Below are 13,883 nucleotides of genomic sequence, written 5' to 3' on the forward strand. Positions count from 1 at the left end.
TTTCATGGTGAATGGCAGGGCTTTAAGAAATGTAATAGAACAGAGGGACCTTTGAGTTCTCTGAAAGTGGAGCCACAGGTAGACAGGTCTATAAAGAAGGCTTTTCGCACATTGGCTTTCATCAGTCAGGGCATTGAGTATAGAAGTTGGGAAGTTATGTTGCAGTTGTACAGGACATTGGTGAGGTCACATTTGGAATATTGTGTTCAGTTTTGGTCACCTTGCTATAGGAAGGATGTTATTAAACTGGAAATAGTGCAGAAGAAATTTACTAAGCTGTTGCCAAAACTCAAGGGACTGAGTTTTTGGAGAAGTTGAACAAACTAGGACTTCTTTCTTTAGAATGTTTAAGACTGAGGGAGTCTTATAGACGTGCATAAGATCAAGAGAGGCATGGATAGGAAGAATGCACTCAGTCTTTTTCCCAGGGTTGGGGAATTGAGGACTAGAGGGCATCAGTTTAAGGTAAAAGGAGAAAGAATAAATGGGAACCTGAGGGGCAACGTTTTTACACAGAGGGTGGTATGTATATGGAATAAGCTGTTGAGGTCGGTACATTAACAACATTTAAAAGACATTTGGACAAATACATGAATAGGAAAGGTTGAGAAGGATATGGACCATCTGGAGGGAAATAGGGTTAGCATGGATGGACATTTTGATTGACATAGACCAGTTTGAGCCAAAGGACCTGTCTCCAAGTTGTAGGACTCAATGACTCTATGACTGTAAGTTGACAAGTAAAGAACATGAAATTTATGCTACACTGTCAAAGGAGATTGTGACACTGGGAAAACAAAAGTCTGTTTATCATTTAGTGCCTGAGGCATATCAGCAAATGTTTAGAAATGTAAAGAAACAACTTGGAAAAATGTATATTGAATTTGAAACAATTAAGCAATGTCACTTTAACATTTGATATAAGCATTAGAAGCTGAAATCACATGTGAAATCTTTAAAGAGATTATTTTCTTAGAAGAATTTAAAAATTTCCCACCATGATACAAACCCATGTTAAGGATCAATGGGTTGCAGTAATGGCTGATGATTAAGAGCTGATCCATAAAGCTAAACATTTTTTCCGTCAGCTTCATAAATTTGAAAGGCATCGAAAGAAGAATTGTGAAAATAAGGAAGTAGCTAAGATAAAGAACAGATAGTTGAGAATGCACCAAGATTCCTTAGATCAGAAAGGGAAGTACTGATGGTGGAGGTGACAATCGAAAGCTGATGTGTTTTCATGGAATACATGTTTTCAGAATGCTGGAAGATGCAAGGGAAGCCCATGGGGCTTAATGAAGTTTATAAGAATGAGTCCAAAAAGAAAATTCAAAAGGAAAATGCCTTGAATCAAATTGTAGTTTTAATTACACAAACAGACTGGAGGTAAACACTACTGTTCTATTCTCTGTTCTGTTTTCACTGCTGTGAGTGCAGAAGGTGTACATGGGCTAGATGAGATATATAAAGAATATTTGTCTGAAATGAAGATTTCTTCAAATGATACTGCCAAGCTCATAATTTTACAGAGGAATAAGGAGATTTTAAACTCTCCTGTTGGAGAAGGATTTAGATTGCCTCCAGAGAGTTCAATACATGCCAAAATGTTGATAAATGAGAGGTGGAGACTTTAATTCAGTTCTCTTGTACAAAGTCCAGTTGGAGTGTGACTTGTTATCTAGATTAGTGGTGGTCAAGGTAGTTAAGAAATTATCTGTGGATAGAGTTGATTTATTCTTGGAGAATGATATTATTCTTGGAGAATGATTTAGCAGAAGTGAAGTTTGTGGTTTCGTCTATTATCATGGAAGGTCAAGTTGAGGTTAAACAGACAGAACAGTTTTAAGAACCAAGTTTCAGATGTTTTCTATTGTGTGCAGTGACCAGAGCAATGGCTAAACAAAGACTATCACCGAAAGGTCAAAGTACTATCATACATAGATCCTAGGATAGCTGAAACTCTACTGAAGAATGAAGGAAATTCAAAAGAATTCATTGGCTGCTGAATGAAAATTTACATATTTCGTGGTGACAACTATTCAGTATAACTCATCTATGTGCACAGAATGGTGACAGTTATCTTGAACATTTCATACCTTACCTCTCTTAACTGTAAGAATTAACAATTATTGGCAAAATCATCTTACAAAATAGATCTCTGGAGACAAGCTTTTTGTTTGTTTCTTTAATTTAACAAGCATGTGTGTGTTGTGTTATTTAGAAAAATAGATATTTATATTTTCAACGTTCAAGCTGTATGTTAATCAGCCTAACATCTCTGCTGAAGAAGGTTTGTATTATAATAAATGAATTTTTTTTGCTTATTAAATAAATCTAGTTAATGGGTCTTTCTATTTTCAACCTAATATAAATAAATTATATAATTGACCAGAACGGTAATTGAGTAAAATGTTTACATTTATGTTCTGACTGATGGAATATTAGAACTAAAGAGAGACAGAACACTCCTCCAGCCTCCATCATAACACTATATACTACATCTGCTCCCACCCCACATTTAACATCTGTATATAGCCACATTCAATACACATAATGTCAGTTTAGAAATACAATATCAATGACATTTATATATAACTCCACAGTGAAGAGTGGGGAGTAACAATGAATGTTAATTTGCCTCCCTGGTGCCAGAGTCAGGGATGTCACAAAGTGGCTAGCAGGGCATTCTGAAGGTGGAGGTGGACAGCCAGCAGACATGGTACATGTCGGTACCAATGACATGGGCAAAAAAATGAGGTCCTGCAGCAGAAATGTAGAAAGTTCGATAGTAGCTAAAGAGGAAAACTTCTAAGGTTGTAATCTCTGAATTATTTCCAGTGCCATGTGCTACTGAGTATAGGAATAGGAAGATAGGTCAGATGAACATGTGGATAAAGGGATAGTATAGGAGGGAGGGCTTTAGATTGTTGGATCTTTGGGACAGCTTCTGAGATAGGTGGGACCTGTACAAGCTGGAGGTGTTGCACCTGAACCAGAATGGATTCAATGTCCTTGTTGGTCAGTTTGTTCACTGTTGGGGAGGTTTTAAACTGATTTGGCAATGGTAGAGCAGAGTGGTTGACGCTGTCTACATGGACGTTTGTAAAACCTTCAACAGGGTTTCACATGGTAGACTAATTAGTAAAGTTCTATCACATGGGATGCAGGGAGAGCTTGCCAGCTGGATACAACATTGGTTTGACGGTAGGAGACAGAGGGTGGTGGTGGAGGGTGTTTTTTGGACTGGAGGCCTGTGACCAGCGGTGTTCTGCAGGGAAAAGGAAATACTGGAAATCACAGCGGGTCGGGCAGCAAACGTGGAGAGAGAGAGAGCAAGAGAGAGAGCTAATATTTCAATTCTAGATGACTTTTCAGGGGTGTCCAGCAGGGAATGGCAGTAGTCCAGCTTTGTCAATTATATTAATGAGTTGGTTGAGAAGTTTGGACGCATGGTTAATAGGTTTGCAGATAGCATCAAAATTAGTGATATAGTTGACAGTGAAAAAGATTACAAAAGGATCTTGATCAATTGATGTTGTGAAACTTGAAGGGTTCAGAAAAGATTTACAAGGATGCTGCCAGGGTTGGAGGGTTTGAGCTATAGGAAGAGGCTGAATAGACTGGGGCTGTTTTCCCTGGAATGTCAAAGTCTGAGGGGGTGATCTGGCAGAGATTTATAAAATCATGAAGGGCATGGATAGGTTTAATAGACAAGGTCTTTTCCCTGGTGGGGAATCCAGAACTAAAAGGCATAGGTTTCAGGTGAGAGGGGAAAGATTTAAAAGGGAACTGAGGAGTAACTTTTTCATGCAAGGGATAGTGCATGTATGGAATGATGGGCCAAGTGCTGGCAAGTTGGACTAGATTAATTTAGGATATCTGGTTGGCATAGATGATTGGACCAAAGGGTCTGTTTCGGTGCTGCACATCTCTATGACTCAATGACTCTAATTGGACCAATGGGCTAAGGAGTGGCAGATGGGTTTAATTTGGATAAATGCAAGCTATTGCAATCTGGTAAGACAAACAAGGGCAGGATTTATACAGTTAATGGTAGGGTCCTCAGCAGTGTGCAATACCTCACACTTATCCAAACTAAACTCCCCTAATACACTGTGCTTGCCATATGCTTCCTTTTTCTTTATCAAACTCTTGATATCCTTTGGTTATGTCCTCAAAAAAATTCAATAAAGTTTGAGAAACACGGTTTCCCAAATACGAAACCATGCTGACTATCCCTAACCATTCCTTACCTCTCTAAATGCATGTAACTCCTATCTTTCAGAATCACCTCCAACAACTTGCCCACCACGATGTTAGATTCACAGGTCTACAGTTCCCAGGCTTCTCCTTACAGCCTTTCTTAAATAAAGGCACAACTTGAAAGGGTTCAGAAAAGATTTGCAAGGATGTTGCCAGGGTTTGAGGATTTGAGCTACAGGGAGAGTTTGGATAGGCTAGGGCTGTTTTCCCTGGAGCATCAGAGGCAGGGGGGTGACCTTATAGAGCTTTATAAAATCATGAGGCATGTGGATAGGATAAATAGAGAAAGTCTTCCCTGGAGTGCGGGAGTCCAGAACTAGAGGGCAGAGGTTTAGGGTGAGAGGGAAAAGATATAAAAGAGACCTAAGCAGCAACTTTTTCACGCAGAGGGTGGTACGTGTATGGAATGAGCTGCCAGAGGAAGTGTAGCTTGTACAATTGCAACATTTAAAAGGCATCTGAATGGGTATATGAAAAGGAAGTGTTTGGAGGAATATGGGCTGGGTGCTGGCAGGTGGGACGAGATTGGGTTGGGATATCTGGTCGGCATGGACGAGTTGGACCGGGGGGTCAGTTTCCATGCTGTACATCTCTATGACTCTATGACTATATGACTCTATTAGCCACCCTCCAGTTTCTGGCACCCCACCCATGGCTGTAGATAACACAAATATCTCTGCTAGGGGCCCTGCAGTTTTTTTGCTAGCTTCCCACATCATCCTGGGATATCATTGATCAGGTCCCAGATAATTATCCACCTTTATGTTTCTTTAAGACCTCCAGCACTTCCTCTCCTTTCAAGGCATTAATATTTATTTCCCTGAGTTCCCTTGCCTCCATTTCTTTCTCCTCAGTTAAAATGAATGGGAAATATTCATTTTGTATCTCTCCCGTCTCCTGTCATTCCACACATACACAACCTCATTGATCTTTATAGAGCCCTATTCTCTCCTTAAGAATGAGGAACATCAGTTGCATGGTTGGAGAAGCTGGGATTGAAAAGAAGATAAAGTGGCATTTTCGGTATTCAAAACAATTCTATGGATCTAAAACAATGTTGTAGCTTTTCCACTCAGTAAACAACATATGGATATAAACAATATATGTATATGTATATAAACCGACCGACTCCCACAGCTACCTAGAATACACCTCCTCCTACCCTGCCCCCTGTAAAAACGCCATCCCACATTCCCAATTCCTTCGTCTCCGCCGCATCTGCTCCCAGGAGGACCAGTTCCAAAAACCGTACAACCCAGATGGCCTCCTTCTTCAAGGACCGCAATTTCCCGCCAGACGTAGTCGACGATGCCCTCCACCGCATCTCTTCCACTTCCCGCTCCTCTGCCCTTGAGCCCCGCCCCTCCAACCGCCACCAGGACAGAACCCCACTGGTCCTCACCTACCACCCCACCAACCTCCATGTACAACGTATCGTCCGCCGTCATTTCCACCACCTCCAAACGGACCCCACCACCATGGATATATTTCCCTCCCCTCCCCTATCAGCGTTCCGAAAAGATCACTCCCTCCGTGACTCCCTCGTCAGGTCCACACCCCCCACAAACCCAACCTCCACTCCCAGCACCTTCCCCTGCAACCGCAAGAAATGCAAAACTTGCGCCCACACCTCCCCTCCAAGGCCCCAAGGGACACTTCCATATCTGCCACAAATCCACATGCACCTCCACACACATCATCTATTGCATCCGCTGCACCCGACGTGGCCTCCTCTATATTGGGGAGACAGGCCGCCTACTTGCGGAATGTTTCAGAGAACACCTCTGGGACACCCGGACCAACCAACCCAACCACCCCATAGCCCAACACTTTAACTCCCCCTCCCACTCCACCAAGGACATGCAGGTCCTTGGACTCCTCCATCACCAGACCATGGCAACACGGCGGTTGGAGGAAGAGCGCCTCATCTTCTGCCTGGGAACCCTCCAACCACAAGGGATGAACTCAGATTTCTCCAGTTCCCTCATTTCCCCTCCCCCCACCTTGTCTCAGTCAAATCCCTTGAACTCAGCACCGCCTTCCTAACCTGCAATCTTCTTCCTGACCTCTCCGCCCCCACCCCACTCCGGCATATCACCCTCACCTTGACCTCCCTCCACCTATCGCAATTCCAACTCCCCTCCCCCAAGTTCCTCCTCCCTTCCTTTTATCTTAGCCTGCTGGACACACTTTCCTCATTCCTGAAGAAGGGCTTATGCCCGAAACGTCGATTCTCCTGTTCCCTGGATGCTGCCTGACCTGCTGTGCTTTTCTAGCAACACATTTTCAGCTCTGATCTCCAGCATCTGCAGTCCTCACTTTCTCCTCATATGTATATAAATCCCAAACAATGCACTAGATCTGCATATAAACACCAACCCATACACTACATTTGAATAACAACCTCACAATGTCGAGTAAACAAAAATCTGAAAGAACTGCAGATGCTAGAAATCGGGAAGAAAAACAGAACCTGAAACTTCAGGACTGAAGAAGGACCACTGGATGCAAAATGTTAACCCAGCTTTCTCTCCACAGATGCTATCAAACCTGAATGGGAGAAATTCCTGGTTAGTTGTAATGGAAAGAACATGAGAGCTTCTACCATCATTATCTGTAGCACTAGACTGTAAGAAGCAGGTAAAAGTGCATAGTGCCATAACACTCAGCCTCCCTTAGTGAACCACAACACACCATCACTGTAGAATATCTGTACAACTCTACACTGTAGAGCACATTTGACTGTTCCACTCACAGAGACCCTTCTGCTGGATATAACCACACACTGTACATAACCCCACTTCATCTGTACACGCTGTACCCACTCTGTATACTATATCAGCATAACATACACACACTGTAGAATTCATCTCATCGCCACACCCTATGCTACATCTGTATATAAATTCCCCTTTGTACATCATATCAGTATATTTCCCCAAATTGAACACTACATTTGTATCTCATCCCAGACTATACAGTACATCCATGTATAAACCCACATTGTATATTTGATGTGCATATAATCCCCACACTGTACAGTGTATTTGGATTCCTACTCCACAGTACATCTGAATATCAATTCCATAATTTATATTATGTCTGCACATAATCCTACACTGTACAATTTATCAATAAATCAAGTCAAGTCACGGCAGTCTTACCAGACAATAGGGCTGTTTTCTTATTGGAGAGAGAGAGAGAGAGAGAGAGAGAGAGAGAGAATTAATGGTGATTTAACCATGAGGGTGACTATACTCCAGCAAAGGGAAAGGTTGAGAAGAAGAGTCCTTCATGGTAACCTCAGCTGGTGATAGGAATTGAATCCAGGCTGTTGGAATCACACTGCTTCGCAAACCAACCATCCAGCAAACAGACCCCCCCCACCCGCCATCTCTAAATTACCCCAATGCTGAACAATACATCTGTACATTACAAGACTAAATGATATACAATGAATGGTAGGATTCTGAGAAGTGGAGAGGATAGATGGATGTTGGAGTGCACGTCCACAGATTCCTAAATTTGGCTGGACAATTGGAGATGGTGACCAGAAAGGCATATAGGACGTATGTTTCATTAGTTGAAGCACAGAACATTAAAGCGGAGGGGGTGATGATGAACTAATTAAAACATGAATTAGACCAGAGCTCAAGTACTGTCTGCGGTTTTAGTTGCTGCATTGTAGGAAAGATGTGATTGCAATCGAGATGATTTATGAACATGTTGCCTGAACTCAAAAATTTTATTGATGAAAAAAGATTGGATAGGTTAAGTTTAGACACCGAGGAAACACCTATTTGAAGAGTAATCAATTGAGAGGTCTGGATAGAATGGATATCAATGTCCAGTTTAGGGATAGATAACAAGACAGAATAGATTCAGAGTAAAACATCAGAGATATAAAAGGAACTCAGAAAAAATCTTTTCACTCAGAGGATGGTAGGGATCTGGCATTTACTGCCTGAAAATGTGTTGGAGGCAGAAACACTCATATCACTTTAAAAACTCCTTGGATATGCACTTAGAATGCTGAAACTCAAAAGGTTACAAACATAGAGCTGAGAAACATGGTTAGGCAGGATCAGCCACCAGTCACTATGAAACAAGTTTCCTCTATCCTGCTGTCAGTTTCTATGACTATTTTATTTTATCTAAGCTTATCATCACCTAACTGTACAATGCATCTATAGATAAATTCGCACTTCTGACATGCTCACAGGCACATTACCTGGGTAAACATCCCATCTTTGAACACTGTTGTTTATATAACCAACACACAAACAGTCAGGGAGAAATAGGAGAGCAGACCGGTAAGTAATTTCAAAGAAGTAAAAAACTAAAAGAGTAATAATAATAGGAGATTACAACTTCTAAAATATTAATTCAGACAGATAAAGTGTGAAAGGATTACAGAAGGTGGAATTCTTAAAATGTATCCAGGAGAATCTTTTTGAGTCATAGAATCACAGAATCCCTACTGTGTGGAAATAGGCCATTCGGTCCAACAAGTCCATACTGACCCTCCGAAGAGTAACCCACCCAGACCCATTCCCCTCCCCAATTATTCTACATTTACCCCTGACTAATGCACCTACCCCACACATCCCTGAACACTATGGGCAATTTAGTATGGCCAATTCACTTAACTTGCACATCTTTGGGGTTAGTTTGTATAATGTCCCAAAAGAAAAAGGGCAGTGCTGGACCTAGTTTTAGGGAATGAAGTCAGACATGTGGTTGAAAGCTTAGTGGAAGAACAATTCAATGATAGTAACCATAACTCAGGAAGATTCAAGGTAGTCATGGAAAAAAGACAAAGAGAAAACAGAAATAAAGGTTCTGAATTGGGTCAAGGCAGATTTTAATATGATAAGACAAGATCCAAAGAGAAATGGCTGCGCTTATTTTGTGGGAAAACCTATGTCAGAACAGTAGGAGACATTCAAAAAGGGAAAATTGAAAGGCAGGACCAACATTTTCTGTTAACAAAGAAGAGTGGAACTAAATATTCAGAGAACCCTGGATGTTGAGGAATAGACAGGGTTGGATTAGAAAAAAGGGGACACTTACGACAGATACCGTGAGTTCAGTACACTAGAATCGCTAGAGATGTTTAGAAAGAGTAAGGGGATAAATAAAAATAAATTAGCAAATCAAAGACAGGGCATGAGAAAACATTGGCAAGGATAACAAAGAAAAAATTCAAATGCATTTTATAAGAATATATGGGGCAAAAGGATAACCAGGGTAAAATTGGACCCATTAGAGGCATCAATGGAAAACCGTCTCTGGAGCCAAAAGACACATATGAGATTTTAAATGAGTATTCAGAATGAAGAAGAACATTTAAGTATATGAATCAAGGATGGAACTGTGACATACTTGGACAAAATACAATAGAGTGAAAGAGGTTTTAGTGATTTATCGGCCTTAAAATTGGATAAGTCCTTAAGCCCAAGTGAGATAAATCCCACGCTGCTGTAGGAGATTGTAGGACCCTGACAACAATTTTCAAATCTTCTTTGGAGCATTGTGAGAAGATTGTAGGACAGCTAACAAGATGCCATTATTCCAATAGGGATAAACCAGGAATCTATAGGCCAGTGAGACTAACATCAGTGCGAAGGAAACTATTGAAAACAGTTCTGAGAGACAGATTTGATCTCCATGTAGAGAAGATGGGATTAATCAAGGATAGTGAGAATGGCTTTGGCACATTGAAATCATATTCAATGGTTTTAATTAAATCTTTCAAGGAGATGACGAGATGCATGGATGAGGATAGTGCAATGGATGCAGTATACATGGACTTCAGGAAGGCATTTGACAAGGACTCACATGGGAGATCAGTCAAGAAGGTAGGAGCTCATGGGATCCTGGGCAATTTGACAAAATGGATCCAAAATTAGTTGACTGTCAGGAGGCAAAGGGTAATGGTCAATGGTTGTTTTTGTGACTAGAAGTCTGTGTCCAATGGCATAACACAGGGTTCAATGTTGAGTCCCCTGCTGTTTGTAGTGCCCCTGTGTGGGAGTATTTCAGCTTTGAGGAAAAACTAGATAGGCTGGGGTTATTTTCCTTTGAACACAGAGGTGAAAACATTGTGGGGGAAGCCTTATTGAGTTGTACAAAATTATGGAAGTCGTAGTTAGGATAAATAGGAAGCTTTCTCTTCAGTAGAGAGATCAATAACCAGGAGGCATAGATTTAAGGTTAAGGGTAGGAAATTTGAAAGGGATTCAATGAAGAATTTTTCACTGGAGTATGGTGGGTATCTAGAACTTACTGCCTGAAAAGGTGATAGCGAGGGGAACCAACACAACATGCAACAAGTATTTAGATGATCCAATGAAGCACCAGAGCATACAAATTGTGGGCCATGTGCTGAAAAATCAAACTGAAGTAGATAGGTGCTTAATAACAAGTGCGGACAGTGCAATGAGCAGAATGGCCTCTTTCTGTGATATAAATTCTTTACACTGGGACTCTATAACACCCAAACTATACACTGTATCTGTGATACAACTCCTCAAACGACATAACATCTCTACGCAACCCTAAACTTTACACTACATTTGTACAATCACACCGTGGATGAAATCTGAATATAGCCACCTCCATCCAAAATCTCACAAAGGAGACCAAAGATGCACACCACCTCACACTGCCCCACCCAGTAACTCTACATTGGTATTTAATGACTGTTTGATGTTGAAACATTGTAGATAAATTAGATTCTTAACTTTGGTCTATTTGATGCATATGTAGAGTATTTGGCAAATGTATGTGTCTGCGTGCATTGTGCAATGACTGTAATGGTTGTATGATCATAATTGGCAGAGACACGTTGAATTCTACTGTTGCTGAAGCTGTACCATTATCATCCAATGCTGTGCAGAAGATGTACTACCTTGTGTCAAGACACATGTTACATGAAGTCTGTATCAGCCAAGGACTGCAAACCCCCTCTGCCCTATATTCAACTCCTTTTTTCTCTGTCTCTCTTAAGGATGTGATGGTTCTGAATCAGTAAATACCAAGGTGATTTTGGCTACAATATAGAAAGAAATTACTGGCTCACACAGAGCAGACATCTTAACTGGCAAATTCTAACACAGGCAACAAGAAAGAGAACAAAAAAAGACAAAGCTGCTGGTTATCTTTTCCATCAGAAGTGGTTTAGAATACAGGGAATGTCACGGTGTGCAAAAATAAGGTGTGATGGTAATAGTCACAAACATGCAATATTATCGTTACTTCTTTATAGGAATCAATAATAATTTATACCTCAATCTGTGTAAGAACCTGATCAACAAATGCCAGTTTTTGTATTATATGTATAAAAAATGCATTCATGATCTCTAACCAATCTGTATTCTGTCTTTATTAAACTGACCACCAATCTAGATCACCCCACCTTTATACAATCTAAATATACAGCATATATTACTGAACAATTGGTACTTATATATACAATACAGAAGACAAATTTACATTATTCTACCTGAACCATTTAAAACAGATACTCCAACATACAACCCATTCAACCTTCATCACTGAATCTAAACACAGTACACATTACCAAATATTATTTATATTTTCCAATATGCATTTGGTACATAACATCAATCTACATTGCCATTCCACATTTAATCTATATTTCCCAAGATGTATAAAATCTTTATACCTAATCCGCACGCAAATATCTGTACTCAATCTATGTAACTGGCATTCCTCACCTACATGCAAATTATATTATTCCAATCTCTATATATTCAAACTAGATAAACATATATAACCTCATTGGTATGTAGAAATTTCCCAATCCAACCTATACACAGTCTATCTATATAAGTCAGCCTTTATACAACTCATATTACCCAATCTGTATATAACCCATATTATTCGACCACACAAATCGGTATATAACCCATATTGCCAAAGCTATATAGAATTTACATTGCCGAATGTACAACCTATAATCGCCCAATTTACGTAGATCACACGATCGATATTGTCAAATGTACATACAGCACTTTCAAAATTGCCCAGTCTGAATATAACCGAGACTACCCATTCAATATAGTATAGCTCTCATAATATAGAGCTCACAGGGAAGGCTGGGAGGGACTGGTTCCACATCTGATTATTTCTGATACATCAGTTGTTTGAGATGAAGCTTCTTTCCGTGTCTTTGATGCAAGTGTTGCATGTGGAACCGCCACCTCCCCCTCTCCTTTAAATCATTCCTCCACATTATATTGCAATCCCATCGAAGCTCCATCCCTGTATCCTATTTATAGCAAGTTGGACTGTGGAGGCATTTAAAGACCATTGGGATCAACAGCTTTACCATATATTACACTGTAGGCAGGAAGGTTTGATCAGAAGGAGAGACAAAAGCTGGTGATGACCGCCACGCTCGCCACATCCAGGAGGAATGGGTTCCCCTCAGTCACTGCCACAAGTTTATCAGTTACTCACCGGTAATAGCCGCTTCCATGAAGTGGACGGAGAGAGCCCAGGCAAACAGAAGCAGCTGCCAGCCTTGCAGGCTGCAGCGGGGTTTACCCTTAATCCTCATGTCCATGTTGGAATATCTCGATTCTCTCGGCTCCCAAGCAACCAAACTTCCAACTTCTCTCTATTATGATTTTTTTAAAAAATTAGATTCTGCACTTCTTCATCTTTTGTTTTAATTCGGTTGGATTGTTTGGGGGGTGGGGTAGGGGAGGGGAAGGGTGAGGTCCACACACACTGTTGGAGAAGATGAGAATCCAATTAATCCGTGGGTTTAGTTCTCTCTCTCTCTCGGTGTCTGTGCTGCAGACGTAGCTATGACGCGCCCTGGCTGTTTCTCGCCTTAACCCCACATCTAGCATTCACTCTCACACTCCCCTCCAGTCTAAGCCCCACTTTACTCAGCGTTGTTGCAGTGGACAGACTGGGAGATGGCGCCTATAAAACAGCATTACAGTAATCGGTTTACACTCTGCAATCTGGATTATTTAGACGTTGAATTGATTCAAACAGACAGACCGCGGTGTGCACCACTCAGCTCCCTCATCGTTAGTGATTCATGTTGGGCAGCGGGGAAAAGGCTTGTCGCTGTGAATGGATGAGTGAACCTCCAACAGCTCTCTATCTCTCACACACACTCATTCAACTCTTATCCTCTCTCACATACACATTCCATTTGCACTCTCGTCCAGACACGTTCTCACATACATTCGGCCCCACGCATACTCACACATTCACACACGCTCACACACACTGACATTCACACACACTCACAGTCACATTCTCGCACTCACATTCACACACACACACTCACATACACACGGTTTGAAACCCATACATGTTCTACATTTTCACACGCACACACATACATTGTCAAATGTTGGAATCCCTTTGTAGATTTACATGGGGGGTCGAGCTCGGACGATGCCGACTGAATGTGACAACCATTCCCTTGCCTTTAAAACGCATCATCTCGAATTGCTTAGCAACGCGCCCTTTCTAGATGGCAATGGGAATGCGAGAAGAATCTGCAATGTCTCTATCCCCTACCCCTCCTACCCACGGTCTGTAGAGTGAGGGAAGTGGGTGGAACTTGA

The 13,883-nt window shown here is 41.2% G+C and overlaps 1 protein-coding gene across 2 annotated transcripts in view; it reads right to left on the reverse strand.

Annotated features, from left to right (window-relative positions):
* The window catches only part of LOC122547880 (uncharacterized), a 121,580-nt gene extending 108,061 nt beyond the window's left edge, over positions 1-13,519 (reverse strand). The window contains exon 1 of one of the 2 annotated variants that reach the window (XM_087986569.1): positions 12,751-13,493. In XM_087986569.1, coding sequence (XP_087842695.1) covers positions 12,751-12,856 — 106 coding nt within the window. In that variant the 5' untranslated portion in view covers positions 12,857-13,493. Of the gene's footprint in view, positions 1-12,750 lie in introns of both variants that reach the window. The other variant, XM_087986570.1, reaches the window with a different exon arrangement.
* Positions 13,520-13,883: the final 364 nt, after the last annotated feature.

Source organism: Chiloscyllium plagiosum, unplaced genomic scaffold (assembly GCF_037043375.1).
Source record: "Chiloscyllium plagiosum isolate Xiang-an unplaced genomic scaffold, Cpla_swu_hap1 HiC_scaffold_4, whole genome shotgun sequence".
Taxonomy (NCBI): Eukaryota; Metazoa; Chordata; class Chondrichthyes; order Orectolobiformes; family Hemiscylliidae; genus Chiloscyllium; species Chiloscyllium plagiosum.